Source organism: Prionailurus viverrinus, chromosome D1, assembly GCF_022837055.1.
Source record: "Prionailurus viverrinus isolate Anna chromosome D1, UM_Priviv_1.0, whole genome shotgun sequence".
In the NCBI taxonomy this organism is placed as follows: Eukaryota; Metazoa; Chordata; class Mammalia; order Carnivora; family Felidae; genus Prionailurus; species Prionailurus viverrinus.
This window is the reverse complement of record NC_062570.1, coordinates 107,951,193-107,968,363: the sequence shown is the minus strand read 5'-3', so window position 1 is coordinate 107,968,363 and position 17,171 is coordinate 107,951,193. Positions and strand designations below refer to the sequence as shown.

Genomic DNA, 17,171 nt, shown 5'->3' with positions numbered 1-17,171 from the left:
CTGTGTCCCCATTCATCACCTCTCGGGTCATTTGAGTTGTTTCCACTTTGGGGCTATTGTGAGTTGGTTGCTATGAACGTTGGTGTACAAGTATTGGTCTGAATACCTGCTTTCAATTCCTTTGGTTGTACGGTGGCTAGGGCAACTATTGGGGCATAGGGTAACTTTGTGAGGACTCGCCAGGCTGTTTTCCACAGAGATGGCACCTTTTTACATTCCCGCCGGCAAGGTGATGGATGAGCCTTCTGATTTCTCCACGTCCTTGTCAATACCTGTTATTATTATTATTTTTTTGATTATAGTCAACCCAGTGGGTGTAACGTGGCATCTCACTGTGGTTTCGATTTGCATTTCCCAAATGACTAATCTGTTGAACCTCTCTTGCAAGCCTCTGATTAATTGTGATTAATTTTCAGAGTTCTGAAAAAGGTGATTTTTATATCTCCTTGTAACTACTCACATTGTTTTTCGGTGAGGGGGGAGATTCGTGGAGGTCCCCACTTTGCCATTTCAAAAGGGCCACTGTCCTTGCTGACCTCTTGGTGGATAACACAGGCCACGGTACCGTCATCACCCTGTCTTAGGGTTGTTTCTACAACACAGCCTAACAGCATAATCAGGAAAGGATGAGGGGCTCCTGGGTGGCTCAGTCAGTTAAGCGGCTGACTCCTGGTTTCCACTCAGGTCATGATCTCCCCGGTTTCGTGAGTTCAAGTCCCGTGTTGGGCTCTGCGCTGGCAGCATGGAGCCTGCTAGGGATTCTCTATCTCCCTCTCTCTCTGCCCCTCCCCCACTCTCCCTATGCCTCTATCTCTCTCAAAAATAACCATTAAAAACATTATTTAGGGGCGCCTGGGTGGCTTAGTCGGTTAAGCGTCCAACTTCGGCTCGGGTCGTGATCTCGCAGTCCGTGAGTTCGAGCCCCGCGTCGGGCTCTGTGCTGACAGCTCAGAGCCTGGAGCCTGTTTCGGATTCTGTGTCTCCCTCTCTCTGACCCTCCCCCGTTCACGCTCTGTCTCTGTCTGTCTCAAAAATAAATAAAGGGTAAAAAAAGTTTTTTAATTATTTAAAAAATAAAAACAAATAAATAAATAAACTTTAAAAATAAATAAATAAGACAAAATTCAGTCCCTCGGTTTCACTAGCCACAATCCAAGTGCTTAGTAGCCATATGTGCCTACTGTATAAGAGAGCACAGATCTAGAACATTTCTGCCATTGCACTCTTCCAGATACATCCTCTCCAGCTGTCTTCAAGCATGCGATGGGTTTTGGAGTCCAATGGCTCAAGAAGCCCAGGGCATCAAGTCTCCTTCGTTTTCGAGGGGGCACCTTTCCTAATGGGTGCTGATTACTTTTAATGAACAAGGTAATGAATGTTTGAAGAATATGACTTTTCTGGGTCATTTCCTACTCCTTCTAGATGGAAATTTCCAGAGCAGTTCTGCGCAAGAGAAGATAACAAAAGAAAATACCCTCGAAAATATCTTAAATAGTGCTACCGTTGTTATTGGCTCCCGGGTCCCAGGACCATTTCTCTCTTTAGCAAGCCCTCGCTCAAGGGCAACCCGAGGTCCGTTGTCATATAATCCTAGACAGGTCTCCTGGTTCCCCAGGCAGGGCTGTTGCCAGCATAACCACCTGCCTCTCATAGACCAGCGGCTGGTCTCAGAAGGATTTAGTAAGGGTTACAGTGATAAAGGTTTTTTTTGGGGGGGGTCGGTTCATGGGGTCCAGAGCTGATGGCCAAGAAAGAATTCTTGAAGACGTCTTTGGTACCAAAAGGTGGTTTTATTCAAGCACGGGGACAGGACCCATGGGCAGGAAGAGCTGACAGGTAACTAATTATATACCCTCAGGTAGAGAGGTGGTCAGGGATAAAGTAAGTCTCGGAGGTATTTTGGAAGCAAGGTTTAGGGGCTAGCCGTTGCTAGGGAAACACCACTTATTACTGGTTAATAAAACCCCAGTCATGAGACTCTTCAGATGTATATCAGGGGCCATAACCTCGGGGGTGTGATTGCCTGCACATATCTTGGGGCAGTGGAGATAAAGGAAGTAAACTTACAGGGTCCTTGAGGTTGGGATAATGTTGAGCTAAGGTTCTCTTCTGCCCCCAGCAAAGTGTCATCCTTACGGCAGCTGAGCTCCTAGAGGGAGGTCACTCTGTCGGTTTCAAGGACTTGTCAGGGGGCTGCCGGCAGTAAGGGAATTTCGTTTTTCATTTGCCTTAGTTTCCCATATTACCGTGGTAAGCACGTAAACACCTCCCCTTTGTTCTTGGGTAGCCAGGAGTGTCCGAGGAATATCACCCATATTCCGCCTGGGGGTTGGGTGGGGGGCTGCTAGCTTGTGCTTTGCCCCTTAGCTTGCCCCACGCTCCCTCATCAAAAATGTAGATCCATTCAGATGGGGCTCCTGGATGGCTCCGTCCATTAAGTGTCCGACTTCGGCTCAGGTCAGGTTCTTGCGGTTCGTGAGTTCGAGCCCCATGTCGGGCTCTGTGCTGACAGCTCAGAGCCTGGAGCCTGCTTCAGATTCTGTGTGTGTGTGTGTGTGTGTGTGTGTGTGTGTGTCTGACCCTCTCCTGCTCACACTCTGCCTCAAAAATAAATAAATAAACATAAAAAATTACAAAATCATACTATAGATCCATTGAGGAGAAATGCAGCAGCTGAGAGGCCCAAGTCAAGAGAAGGGCGACCAACAGCATGGTCCTGGCCCAGCGCTGGCTTCAAGCAAAGGGACGCTGTGACTTTAGCTGCGAATGACTGAACGCAGCCACCCTGAAGGATGTGCAACCTGTCCCCACACTCGGGGGGGTCCCACATTTGGTTCAATGCTCTGCTGCCACATCTGGGAATTCTTTTTTTTTTTTTTTAAGTTTATTTATTTATTTTGAGAGAGAAAGAGCACGAGCGAGCCAGGGAGGGGCAGAGAGAGAAGGGGAGAGAGAGAATCTTCACCAGGCTCTGTACTGTCAGCGCAGAGCCGGACGCAGGGCTCAAACTCACGCACCGCGAGATCATGACCTGAGCTGAAACCAAGAGTTGGACGCTCAACCGACTGAGCCACCCAGGCGCCCCGCCATCTTGAAATTCTTAATCATCTTGGAACAAGGAGCCCTGGGCCCTTCAACTCATGCGGCTGGTCCCATCCGCAGAAAGTCGAGTCTTTTCCGTGGGAGGCGTTAATCTGTGAGCAAGAGCCAGAACTGGCAAGAGAAGAGACATGGGGAGGGACTGGATGGGGCTCTGAGGGAAGAGCTGGCCCACAGGCTCTGTCTCTCTCTCTCCTTCAAAAATAAACATTAGAAAAAACTTTTTTCATTAAAAAAAAAAGAGAACAAAGAGAAGAGGTGGGGTACAGGGGGGCTTCCAGCCACAGAGAAGACAAGGAACAGGGGCTGACTGCCCATATGGGGCCCACGGCGAAGGCATGATGAGTGAGAATGGGCCCAACCCCCGGCCACAGGAAGGGCACTCTCTGCTCCAGGCACGTGGGCAACATTTCTCTCCTCTGCTGGCCTCAGCTTCGCCAGTTAAGGGGATTTGCTTTTTCTCACCCTCCCAACCCCAGTCAATATGCCTGTGGTGGAATGAACTTTTATGTGTCACCTTCCTACGCCCACTGCTGCAGGTACGACCGTCCTGCTACTCAGCCTCCCCTACCACATACGCTCTCCGCGCCGGCAGATGTGACATCACTAAGATGAGTAAAGACAGGGAGACTTGGTCTGCATGTTAACACATCCTGATCAGGTCCTCCCTGACGAAAGAAAGAAAGAAAGGAAGAAAGAAAGAAAGAAAGAAAGAAAAGAAAAGAAAGAAAGAAAAGAAAGAAAGAAAGAAAGAAAGAAAAAGGAAGGAAGGAAGGAAGAAAGAAAGAAAAGAAAAGAAAGAAAGAAAGAAAAGAAAGAAAGAAAGAAAGAAAGAAAGAAAGAAAAAGGAAGGAAGGAAGGAAGGAAGAAAGGAAGAAAGAAAGAAAGAAAGAAAAGAAAAGAAAGAAAGAAAGAAAAGAAAGAAAGAAAGAAAGGAAGAAAAGAAAGAAAGAAAGAAAGAAAGAAAGGAAGAAAGAAAGAAAAAGGAAGGAAGGAAGGAAGAAAGGAAGAAAGAAAGAAAGAAAGAAAGAAAAGAAAAGAAAGAAAGAAAGAAAAGAAAGAAAGAAAGAAAGGAAGAAAAGAAAGAAAGAAAGAAAGAAAGGAAGGAAGGAAGAAAGAAAGAAAAAGGAAGGAAGGAAGGAAGGAAGAAAGGAAGAAAGAAAGAAAGAAAGAAAGAAAAGAAAAGAAAGAAAAGAAAGAAAGGAAGAAAAGAAAGAAAGAAAGAAAGGAAGGAAGAAAGAAAGAAAAAGGAAGGAAGGAAGGAAGGAAGGAAGAAAGGAAGAAAGAAAGAAAGAAAGAAAGAAAAGAAAGAAAGAAAGAAAGAAAAGAAAGAAAGAAAGAAAGAAAGAAAAGAAAGAAAGAAAGAAAGAAAAAGGAAGGAAGGAAGGAAGGAAGAAAGGAAGAAAGAAAGAAAGAAAAGAAAAGAAAAGAAAGAAAGAAAGAAAGAAAAGAAAGAAAGAAAGAAAGGAAGAAAAGAAAGAAAGAAAGAAAGAAAGGAAGGAAGAAAGAAAGAAAAAGGAAGGAAGGAAGGAAGAAAGGAAGAAAGAAAGAAAGAAAGAAAAGAAAAGAAAGAAAGAAAGAAAAGAAAGAAAGAAAGAAAGAAAGGAAGAAAAGAAAGAAAGAAAGAAAGAAAGGAAGAAAGAAAGAAAAAGGAAGGAAGGAAGGAAGGAAGGAAGAAAGGAAGAAAGAAAGAAAGAAAGAAAGAAAAGAAAAGAAAGAAAGAAAGAAAGAAAGAAAGAAAGAAGAAAAGAAAGAAAGAAAGAAAGAAAGAAAGGAAGGAAGAAAGAAAGAAAAAGGAAGGAAGGAAGGAAGGAAGGAAGAAAGGAAGAAGAAAGAAAGAAAGAAAGAAAGAAAAGAAAGAAAGAAAGAAAGAAAAGAAAGAAAGAAAGAAAGAAAAGAAAGAAAGAAAGAAAAAGGAAGGAAGGAAGGAAGGAAGAAAGGAAGAAAGAAAGAAAGAAAAGAAAAGAAAAGAAAGAAAGAAAGAAAGAAAAGAAAGAAAGAAAGAAAGAAGAAAGAAAGAAAGAAAGAAAGAAAGGAAGGAAGGAAGAAAGAAAGAAAAAGGAAGGAAGGAAGGAAGAAAGGAAGAAAGAAAGAAAGAAAGAAAAGAAAAGAAAGAAAGAAAGAAAAGAAAGAAAGAAAGAAAGGAAGAAAAGAAAGAAAGAAAGAAAGAAAGGAAGGAAGGAAGAAAGAAAGAAAAAGGAAGGAAGGAAGGAAGGAAGGAAGGAAGGAAGAAAGGAAGGAAGAAAGAAAGAAAGAAAGAAAGAAAGAAAAGAAAGAAAAGAAAGAAAGAAAAGAAAGAAAGAAAGGAAGAAAAGAAAGAAAAGAAAGAAAGAAAGAAAGAAGGAAGAAAGAAAGAAAGAAAGAAAGAAAGAAAGGAAGGAAGAAAGAAAGAAAAAGGAAGGAAGGAAGGAAGGAAGGAAGAAAGGAAGAAGAAAGAAAGAAAGAAAGAAAGAAAAGAAAGAAAGAAAGAAAGAAAAGAAAGAAAGAAAGAAAGAAAGAAAAGAAAGAAAGAAAGAAAGAAAAAGGAGGAAGGAAGGAAGGAAGAAGGAAGAAGAAAGAAAGAAAAGAAAAGAAAAGAAAGAAAGAAAGAAAGAAAAGAAAGAAAGAAAGAAAGGAAAGAAAGACCAAGAAAAGAAAGAAAGAAAGGATAGGAAGAAGAAAGAAAAAGGAAGGAAGGAAGGAAGGAAAAAGAAAAAGGCTGATTTGTCTTAGAACTGCTTAACACAAAGTATCTGAAGGACCTACGAATTCCTCCCCTTAAGGTACAAGCTGTCAAGGGGGCACTTGGGGTGGCCCAGTCAGTTAAGCCTTCCACTTCGGCTCAGGTCATGGTCTCACAGTTCGTGGGTTCGAGCCCCGCGTCGGGCTGTGTGCCGACAGCTCGGAGCCTGGAGCCTGCTTCGGATTCTGTCTCCCTCTCTCTCAAAAATAAATAAACGTTAAAAAAAAGAAAGAGACAAGCTGTCAAGGATCTGTTATTGCCCTTCCAAGACACGGGCAAGTGGCAGAGACGCAAACAAAGCAAAAGAGAATTGAAGGGGGGGGGGTGGAGAGAACTTGCAAAGGTCTCCAAAGTAGCCACTGGAGGAACTTCTATGGAAGGACGGGACTCCAGTGGAAGTGTGCATGGTCTGGGGACCCGCAGAGCCGCCTCAGGGGCCCCCGGGGGTTCAGGCGTTTAAGGGGTAAAAGCTTGCTTGCCGCAGAAATGTGACTCTTCAGAGAAACTCCGATAACATATAACAAAGGTTTCTGTGTTGTAAGTTGGTTTTACCAGAACGTAGACAGTTTATTCTCTTCCCCAGCTTTTGCTTAACTTCATGTAAACCGGTAAAAACTAAGAACTGACAAGACTCCTTTAATGTCCATTTGAAGCAAATTTTTTTTTGTTTTAATATTAAAAAAAATTATTTTAATGTTTATTTTTGAGACAGAGAGAGCCAGAGCGTGGGTGGGGGAGGGGCAGAGAGAGAGAGAGACGGGGAGACACAGAATCCGAAGCAGGCTCCGGGCTCCGAGCTGTCGGCACACAGCCCGACGCGGGGCTCGAACTCACAAACCTCGAGATCAGTGACCGTGACCCGAACCGAAGTCGGACGCTTACCGGACTGAGCCAGCCAGGCGGCCCTGAAGCAAAATTTTCAGCAAACTTGCAATGATCATTCTTCATTCAGCGCGCCAAACAGGATAACCATTACTTCTCGGCAAGCCAGGCAACATATTTCTGATGTTTAAAAAGTGACCGAGTGACATCAGAACATAAAGAGAGACTTAAATCTTACACACAGAAGTGGAAATAGCTAAATGTCAGCTTTTATCTGAAAAGGGCTCCAAATTCGACTTTTTTTTTTTTTTTTTTTTTTTTTTTGCCGGATTAGGAGAGGAGATGTAACTATTGAAATATATTAGACAAGAAAACAAGGTACGGAATCGTGAAAGAACAGATCGTCAGAGTCAGTCTGATAATTACGAAAAATACGATGTCAGAGTAAGCTCATTCTGACTGTGAGGACGAGTTGAAAACTGCTGTCTACCAAAAGTAGGACAAGGTATAAAAACCGTAGCTTTAATTCCACGTAAATGGAGCTGAAAATGCACCATAGCTGCGTGGCCACTCGCTAGCTACGTGTGTACATTCAGGGTGTTTGCTTTGTTCAGTAATAAACAATCAGCTAATTCTAAAAAAGGAAACAGAAAAAATTCGCGTCCTTGAGAGCTCCGTCTCCCGGGCCCACCTTGCGCACCATCTCGTCTTCCTGAAAATGTATTCTTTTCCCAGGATGAGCCAGAAGAATATTTGAATTTCTTTTTTTTTTTTTTGAAACTTTTTAACTTTTTTTGAAGTTTATGTTTTGAGAGACAGAGTGGGGGGGGAGGGGCAGAGAGAGAGAGAGAGACAGAGACAGAGACAGAGAGCATCCCAAGTAGGCTCCATACCACCAGCACGGAGTCCGACGCGGGGCTCCAACTCACTAACTGTGAGATCGTGACCTGAGCAGAAACCACGAGTCAGACGCTGAACCGACTGAGCCACTGGGGCGCCCCGAATATTTGAATTTCTTAAACTTGTCAGACTGTCCGTCCCGAGAAAGCTAGAGCGTCTGGGCCAACAGCCCTCCTGTTAGGGTGAGCACTTAGGCTCAGTCTAGCCCTGGTTCTAGAAGGACAGTTAACACGACGCCCTAAAGAAGAATGTCCAGCCGGTGAGAGCCACCCACCCTGAAGGCTGGACTGGGAAAGTGAGAACAACTGATGTCCTTTTCATCTTTTCCCGTTCATACACGACACTCCCCAAATACACAAGGACCCTTTTCTTCCGAAATTGCTACAGCAGAGCAGGCTTCATTCAGTTAAAACACGCAGGTGGGCTAAACATAAATCCAGGGCCATCTAGACCACATGCCACCCTTGAGTGACCTTGGGAAAGACACTCCCCTCTGGGCAGAGGCAGCTCCCTGAGCAACCAGCTTGGTGAGTGAAGGGTGCCTTGGCACAAGCTGGAAAGAGTCCCAATCCCCACCCCACCCTGGGGGGATACAGCTTCACGGCAAGATGCACAGCTTGGCCAGCAGAACCCAGGCTTAATTTCACCACCTCATTCCCACCCATTTGGCCAGGTGCGCTGGCTCAGTGAACCGCCTGCACAACTGTACTCAGTGGTTCTGCTTAATCACTAAACAGGAAGCTGTTCTACAGTAGGAGGAAAGCAGTTCACCTAGCCTGATTCTGATCATGTGCAATGTACTGACACTTCTTCAAATGTCACAGCAATAATTACTTGAGGCTGGTTGACTCAAGAGAATCCCAGGAAAATGTCAGGTTATATAAAAGGAAGTAAAAAAAACGTAGACAAACTCAGAAAGACATTTGGGCCTTTGCCAAATAACAGAGGGATAGATGATGTGTCTGTATAGTCAGCTGGAGGTGAGTTCCGTTTCTGCTATATGACCTTAGGTAAGTCATTTAGCCTCAGTTTCCTCATCTGGAAAATGAAAATAAAAGTGTGTACCTCACAGGGTTATTCTGAAGATTACAGGAAGTAACATTCCTTCAACTAATACTTACTGAAATACTGAACACTTCTCACATTCCATGCACTGAAACACAACTGTGAATACATAGGCAGGGTTCCCACCATTTAGCATGGGGTCAAAAATAATATAAAATTTCCTGGGGCACCTGGGTGGCTCAGTTGGTTGAGCATCTGACTCTTGATTTCAGCTCCGGTAATGATCCCAAGGTCATGGGATTGAGCCCTGCATCGGGCTCTGCCCTAAGGATGGAGCCTGAGATTCTCTCTCTCTCTCTCTCTCTCTCTCTCTCTCTCTCTCTCTCTCTGCACCTCTCCGCTGCTCAAGCTCTCTCTGTAAAGTAAATAGATAAGTAAATAAAACAAAAATAATATAAAATTTCCATTAGGATAAGAGTTATGCGAGGGTATAATGGAGGGAAATTTACTTGGTCAAGTGGATTGGGGATAGTTTCCAGTTCGTCTGTGATCTGAAAAAAGAATGGAGGCTACCAAGCAATGAGAGGGGGAAAGAGACACCCAACCAATGGGAAGGGAATGTGCAAGAGTCCTGTGGCAGGAGGAAGCTTGGCTTGGTCGTGGAAGCAAGGCCATTGGGGCTGGAGCACAGAAATCAAGGAGAAGAGTAATATCATTGTTGTATCGCTTTGTATGTTGGCTTTTTTTTTAAAGTTTATTTATTTTGAGGGGAGGAGGGGCAGAGAGAGAAGGAGAGAGAGAATCCCAAGCGGGCTCTGTGCTGTCAGCCTGCTCAACTGACACGGGGCTCAGCCTCACAAACTGTGAGATCATGACCTGAGCCAAAATCAAGAGTCGGTCGCTTAACCAACTGAGCCACCCAGGTTCCCCTATAAAACATGATTAATGAGATCATTTACGTTCTTTGATGGGTCTCTATCCAACACTCCAGGGCCTAGAGGCTTCACCCGCATCAACTCATTTCATTTCACAGCTGCCCTGGAGCCCAACAGCCCTTCCTTGTGGTTTTATACTCATTTGACAAACTAGGAAGCTGCAGTGCAGAGATCAAGCAACCTGCCCAAGGTCACCAAGGGCTCAAAGCCAACCTGAATGGATAGAGTGCAAATCTGCATCCACTCTAGGCTGGGATCTCTACTGGCTGCGGGACCCCAAGCAAATGCCGGCAACTTCCAGCTTCTTGTTTCCTTGGTTCAGGCAACCAAGAATTGGAGTTAGCTCTGCAAAGGTGGGCGCCACCCAGGGGATGAAAGTCCTGTGGCAGACAGACCTGTAGGCTGTAGAAGGAAGAACAAAGGGTGAGTAAAGGTGGGGGGTGGGGAGGGGGTTTACTGTCTTTGTCACCCATCTCCCTCTCCACCACAGATCAAATCCAATGCCTCAGACAGGATAGGAACTCGGGAAACAGTAGTTCGTTGGTTCAAGGCTCGGGCCCTGAAAGCCCTAGCTTCACATAGCTACGGAAGGGGAAATTTGGGCAGGACGGTTTGAATAGCGATCCCGGATCGCGCCACGCTGCTGCCACCTGGTGGCGCGGTGCCTAAGGTGTAAAGCAATGCCTCCGGGCAACATTCATGTCCCAAGTAAAGAGAACGCTGATGAACGGTATGCTTGAAAATGGTTAAGATGGTAAGTTGTACGTTATATGCGTTTACTGTGATATAAAAAAATAAATAAATGGAAAAAATGAAAGTGTAAAATAAATTAAATTTAAAGAGTGAAATAAGTCCTTTCTCACTCGACTCAGGAGGTAACATTGCTTCTCCTGAGATTAGGTTATAGCATATCATTATCACGTGACAGTTCGAAGTGTTTCTGTCCTGTCTCTGCGCTTCCCTCAAGCCCTTTAAAATTTCCCTTTGGCATCCTTGGAGCAGGGGTGTGATGATCTATTACTGATCATACACACATAGACGTATGATCTAACACACATATATGCTATTATGTTATATTATAAATATTATATATTTATATCTACTGCCGCTCTTTGACTCGATTCTCTCAAAGCCTTTATTCAGTTTGCAGTTTCCAAAGATGAAATCTCGACCCTCATGTTCCATCTGATTCCTACTTTGCATCTGCCCCTGCTAAGGTACAAATGTATGTGGCATGGGAATGCAAGCTGGTGCAGCCACTCTGGAAAAAAGTATGGAGGTTCCTCAAAAAAACTAAAAGTAGAACTACCCTATGACCCAGCAATGGCACTACTAGGCATTTATCCAAGGGATACAGGTGTGCCGTTTCGAAGGGACACATGTACCCCCATGTTTACAGCAGCGCTATCGACAATGGCCCAAGTATGGAGAGAGGCCAAACGTCCTTCGATGGATGAATGGATAAAGATGTGGTATATCTATACAAGGGAGTATTACTCGGCAATCAAAGAGAATGAAATCTTGCCATTTGCAACTGCGTGGATGGAACTGGAGGGTATTATGCTAAGGGAAATTAGTCAGAGAAAGACAAATATCATATGACTTCACTCATATGATGACTTTAAGAGACAAAACAGATGAACATAAGGGATTGATGATATAGGATCTCATATTAAAGAAAAAATGAGCATTTATACTAGACTGTGTTGCTTATAACACACATAACCCTGTTAAAAATAAAAGTTTTCTTGAGATAATTCACCCTTTAAAATTGTACGATTCAGGGGCGCCTAGGTGACTCAGTCGATTCATCGTCTGGCTTCCGCTCAGGTCACGAACTCGTGGTTCGTGAGTTCGAGCCCCGTGTCCGGCTCTGTGCTGACAGCTCAGAGCCTGGAGCCTGCTTCGGATTCTGTGTCTCCCTCTCTCTCCGTTCCTCCCCCACTTGCATTCTGTCTCTCTCGTTCCCTCTCTAAAATAAATAAAGATTAAAAAAGTTTTCTAATTGTACAATTCGGTGGTTTTTAACACATCCACAGTGTTACGGATTCACACTGTTGTGCAGCCATCACCACCATCAAATTTTAGAACATTTTCATCACCCTGAAAGGAAAGAAACCCTATACCCGTTAGCAGTCACTCTGCATTCTTCCCTCCCCCAGCTCCTGGCAACCACTAATCTGTCCTCTGTTTCCACACTTTTGCCTCTTCTGGGCGTTTTACGTAAACAGAATCATATACTATGTGGCCTTTTGTTTGTATCTTCTTCCACTTAACATAATGCTTTCAGGGGTCACCTATGTTGTGGCATGTGTCAGTAACTTTATTCCCTTTTATGACTGAATAATACCCCATTGTATGATATACCATATTTTATTTATCCATGAACAGTTGATGGGTATTTGGGTTGTTCCTATTTTGGGTATTATAAACAGTGTCACTGTAAACATTCTTGTAAGCGTTCTTGTATGTTTCAATGCCTCCAATTCTCTTGGATATATACCTAGGAGTGGAATTGCTGAATCCTATGGTAATTCTGTGTTTCCCTGTGTGAGGAGCCGCCAGACTATTTTTTTCACAGTGGCTGCACCATTTTGCATTCTCACCAGCGTGTTTGAGGGTTCTAATTTTTTCACGTCCTCAACGGTATTTTCTTATTGCTTATCTCTTTTATTATAGTCTTCCTAGTGGGTGTGAAGAGATAGGATTTGCATCTTCCAAATAACTGATGAGGTTAAGCATGTTTTCATGTGCTTATTGGCTATTTGTATATCGTCTTTGGGGAAATGTCTATTCAAGTCCTTCGTCACCTCTAAATTGGATTGTCTTTTTTTTCTAACATTTATTTTTGAGAGACAGACAGAGACAGGGTGTGAATGGGGAAGGAACAGAGAGAGAGGGAGACACAGAATCGGAAGCAGACTCCAGGCTCTGAGCCGTCAGCACAGAGCCTGATGTGGGGCTTGAACCCACAAACCGCGAAATCACGACCTGAGCTGAAGTCGGACGCTTAACGGACTGAGCCACCCAGGAGCCCCAGGTTGTCTTTTTGTTGTTGAGTCGTAAGAATTCTTTATAATTCCAGATACTAGACCCTTATCACATATATGATTTGCAAATATTTTCTCTTATCCTGTGAATTATCTTTTCACTTTCTTGATAGTGCTCTTTGATGCACAAATATTTTTAATACATGATCTTTTAAAGTGCATTTTTTACAATGTTTATTTATTTTGAGAGAGAGAGAGAGAGAATGTGCATTTGCGCACACATGAGTGGGAGAGGGGCAGAGAGAGAGAGGGAGAGAGAGAACCCCAAGCAGGCTCTGAGCCATCAGTGTAGAGCCTGATGTGGGTAAAATCTTGGCCTGAGCCAAAATCAAGAGTCAGACGTTTAACTAACTGAGCTACGCAGGCACCCCAAACATTTGTTTTATTATCAGAAAAGTGGTAAGTGACACACTTCATGACATCCATGAGTTAAAAGAGGAAAGTGTTCTCTTGCGGTGTTGGGTACAATTTAGCAGCCATTCCTAATAAACTCTAAGTAAAACAGAACTGGAAGAAAATAACTAAACACTGATAACGTATTCTTAACAAAACCAGTAACAACCATTCAACCACATGAGGCCATGCCGAACCCACTGCCCTGAGAAACAGGAAAAAGGCTAGATGTCCATTGTGATTCAACCGTGATTTCAAGGTTTGGATTGATGCACTGAGACAGGAAAATAAAAGTATTGGCACCAATATTTGAAAAGAAGGGGAGGGGCACCTGGGTGGCTCAGTCAGTTGAGACTCTGACTTCCGTTCGGAACCAGTGACTGACTTCCGATCTGGAACCAGTGCATCTTGCAAAGGATGCAAGATGGCGAAAAGGAAATCCAAATGGCCACTAAGCATTTATAATAGGATGTGGAATGAGACTCTTCCTGTTATCTGAGCACAATATACGACAAATAACCCCACATTCTAGAGAGAGTATTGACATGCTCTTGAAAGTTTTCTATATTGGGGCGTCTGGGTGGCACAGTCGGTTAAGCGTCCGACTTCAGCCAGGTCACCATCTCGCGGTCCGCGAGTTCGAGCCCCGCGTCGGGCTCTGGGCTGACGGCTCGGAGCCTGGAGCCTGCTTCCGATTCTGTGTCTCCCTCTCTCTCTCTGCCCCTCCCCCGTTCATGCTCTGTCTCTCTCTGTCCCGAAAATAAATAAACGTTGAAAAAAAAAATTATAAAAAAAAAGAAGTTTTCCATAAAACACCAGAGCCAGTCTTTTGACAATCAGCCCCATCCTCCGCCTCCAGATAATAACAAGCAATTAATAATTCAGGAAAGGACTGAAAGAAGGGAGGAGAGCCGGTGTCATACCTAGTCTATTTTTTAACACCCATAGCAGATGATCTAAGTCCTCCTCTTTGATACTACATTATTTTTAGCATTTATTTTTATCACAAAATGAAACTATACCCAACATCAAAGGCCTTACATATTTCAAAATAGATACAAACATTCAGTAACTTCCTCCTTTGCTCTTTATTTTTCTTTCTTGGGCTCTACGGAGTCAGTATCGTTCCATGTAAGGACAGCACCGTCTTCACACTAACCTAGGCACTACTGTAAAGTTATTTCGTAGATGTAATTACGGTCCCAAGTCATTTGGCCTCAAGAGAGGGAAATTATCTGGGTGGACTTGACTTAATAAGCCCTTTAAATTTTTTCTTTTTTGACGTTTATTTATTTTTGAGACAGAGACAGAGCATGCAGGGGGGGAGGGGCAGAGAGAGAGGGAGACACAGAATCGGAAACAGGCTCCAGGCTCCGAGCCGTCCGCCCAGAGCCCGACGCGGGGCTCGAACTCGCGGACCGCGAGATCGTGACCTGGCTGAAGTCGGACGCTTAACCGACTGCGCCACCCAGGCGCCCCTTAATAAGCCCTTTAAAACCAGAGTTTCTCTGACTGGTGAAGAAACCCCTAGAAAGGAACCCAGCTTGGCCAACACCTTGATTTCAGCCTCACAGAGCAGAGAACAGAGACATGCTATGCCCAGACTTCAGATCCGCAGACGCTTGGGCTACTAAATGGATGTTTTAAGCCGCTAAAATTGTGATAAATTATTACATAACAAGAGAAAACGATGACACCCTTTATTGTTGGTACCCAGGTGGGCCTGCCCTTGGTACCCACCAGCAAGAGGCCTTAGGGGAAAGGGTTTTCCCTCTCCATCCTGCCCTTGACTGCTCTACATTGCCTGGCTGAGGCCAAGACAGGGGGCTCTGGCTCTGCCTGGCCCTGCCTCAGCTCATTCCTTGGGGTGACCCCTAGAAGCCTTTGGCCTCTTTGGCAGTCTTGAGAATCACTGTGTTGGTAAAACCATACTTTCCTTAATCGGCCTCTACCTTTGTATGTTGGAACCGTTTCCATTTTTTATATTGTAAATAAGGCGACCACAAACATCTCTGTACGTAAAAGATCTCTGTCTGGATCTTGGCTGGTTTTCTTAGGATAAGACATGCGGAGTTAAGAGCAAATGAACATCTTTAGGGCTGATGTATATTACATGAACGTTTCTAGAAAGCCCAGCGCCCCATCAGGGGAGTATAACGTCTAAGGTTCTTGCCCTAAGCTGAGCCAATAGACTTCCTGGCTCAAAGGCTTAGCTATTTCAGGGGGAAGACCACCCCTTCATTTTACCTCCACACTCTTCCCCTCAGTGACCCACCCTCACCCCTAAGCTTTCAGTCGCCCACTGGGAAAGGCACCCAAGCCCAACGCGCTCAAAACCTTGAGGCACTTGTCACCATCCCCTCCATCCTCCACCAAAATGCCCCAGATCGAGAAAACAGACCTAGCGCTATGGCTGGGACCAAGCTGACAACCACTGACGACGACCAACCAGATTCCCCGAAGAAATCACCCTCTTAAAGATAAGCGACAGCACACCGACTCCAGGGTCGAAGACGGGGACAGAGAAGGAAAGACCTGCCCTCCCTCTCCCGCGCGGGGGCACAGGTCTGGAAGGCTGGCGGGCGTATACACAACAGCGCCTGCGCACCAAGGCACGAGACAAAAGGGTGACGAACTTTCGTCACGGAGCTTCGCCCAGCGGGCGGTGCCCGAAATGCAGCAACCGCGGCTGGCACGGGGACGCGATTTCGATCCGGGGAGTCAAGGACACCGCGCGCCGGGGCCCAGCTTTCGCGCCTTACGAGAGGCAAGCGCGCAGCCGCGACAGGGTCGGCCGCCCGCGGGGCCCGGACGCGAGCGCGCGGGCAGGCGCGTTGGCGTTTGTGCGCACGCGCCCTCAGACGCGCGAGCGCGCGCGGCGCCTGGGAAGGTGAAGAAGGAAGCGGAGGGGAAGGGGTGGGGTTGAACCGGGCCTCGCGCCTGCGCGCTCCGCGCACACCATTTGGCGGGTTTTCCTTGATTGCTCGGTTTTGCTCCAGTCCTCGAGATGCTCCGCCGTAGCTTTTAGGAAGCAGGACGTTCTCTCCAGAAGAGCGAGTTAACGAGATTTCCGCTTCCTCCCTTCGGGTGTTTGGGGCTTCTCCCAATTAAAATAAGGCGCTCCTCCGTGACTGACGCCTGGGACCTTCTGACCGCCTGAGGGCTCGGGCTGTTTGGCCCCCCTTCCGTCTCGGTCTCCCGAAGGGTGAAAGGATCAGGGGAAGCTCGTCCTGCCCCTCGATCTCCACGCCGCGGGTTCCTTAGACTCCGGTCCGAGCTCGGTGGGCCGGACCCCCGGCCGCCCCCTGGGTCACCATGAGCGTGTCGGCCCAGCGCCTGGTGGAGGAGTTGCAGATCTTTGACGTGGATTGCGATGAGGCTCTGGCTGAGAAATGTGAGTCCCTCGCCTCCGCCCCGGACCCCAGCGGAGGTCCGCGCTCGCGCTCCGTGTTCCCGGTCACGTAGAACCCAGAGGGGGACCGCTTCCAAGCCCCACCTCCCCTAGATCGGACCTCTTGGTGGTTGGGAGGTGAAGAGTGAATCCAGGTGTTGAGATTCGGGATGTGGGGACTTTGAAATGTTTGCAGCGTGCTCTTGGATCCCAACTCAAAAATAAAAATACGAAGCACCACTTTAAATCAACGCAGTTTCGGAAGGGTGCACTTGGGACATGCCAGGTTCAGACTAGGCCCGGTGGCAAGAGCTGGGAAATTATTTAAGCCTCCATAACAGAGCAAGAGTTGGGGGGGGGGGGTGCAATATGGCTTTTTATTCCTGGCTCCTCCCTTTCCAGCCTCTTTAAATTTCTGCTGATCCGTCGGTTCCCATCAAAGCCGCTGGTGGTCTGTGCTAATATGCCTCCCTTGAGGTGGGTTTCCAGAATTGAATTTGAACTTTGGTAGGAACTGTGGGGAGCTTGTCAGCTGTTTACAGAGGGAGAAACAGCCTGAGCTGGTCCCTGAACCCCAGTCCCCTCTCCTCCGGTCCAGTGCTCCCTGTTATTGGTCAGGCTCTGGGCCAGGAGCAGTTTTCAATACATAAAACCAGGATGCAAACATGTTAACTTAACGTGAGATACCAGAATAGTCCACGTCCGTATGCCCAGTGCGTTCTTCTCCAAAATTCCTGTTGCTTCCATTTCCCAGAACTACTTTGGTAGTGACGTTGGCACGCTAGGCTTTGAGTTCATAATCACTAACCTCACTGGGACTCTAACATTGCCGGTCAGACCATATTTCCCTGATC

The 17,171-nt window shown here is 45.9% G+C and overlaps 1 protein-coding gene across 1 annotated transcript in view; it reads left to right on the top strand.

Annotated features, from left to right (window-relative positions):
* Positions 1-15,523: 15,523 nt before the first annotated feature.
* Positions 15,524-17,171, top strand: part of POLA2 (DNA polymerase alpha 2, accessory subunit) — a 26,437-nt gene continuing 24,789 nt past the window's right edge. The window contains exon 1 of the mRNA XM_047877889.1: positions 15,524-16,320. Coding sequence (XP_047733845.1) covers positions 16,242-16,320 — 79 coding nt within the window. The 5' untranslated portion in view covers positions 15,524-16,241. The remainder of the gene's footprint in view (positions 16,321-17,171) is intronic.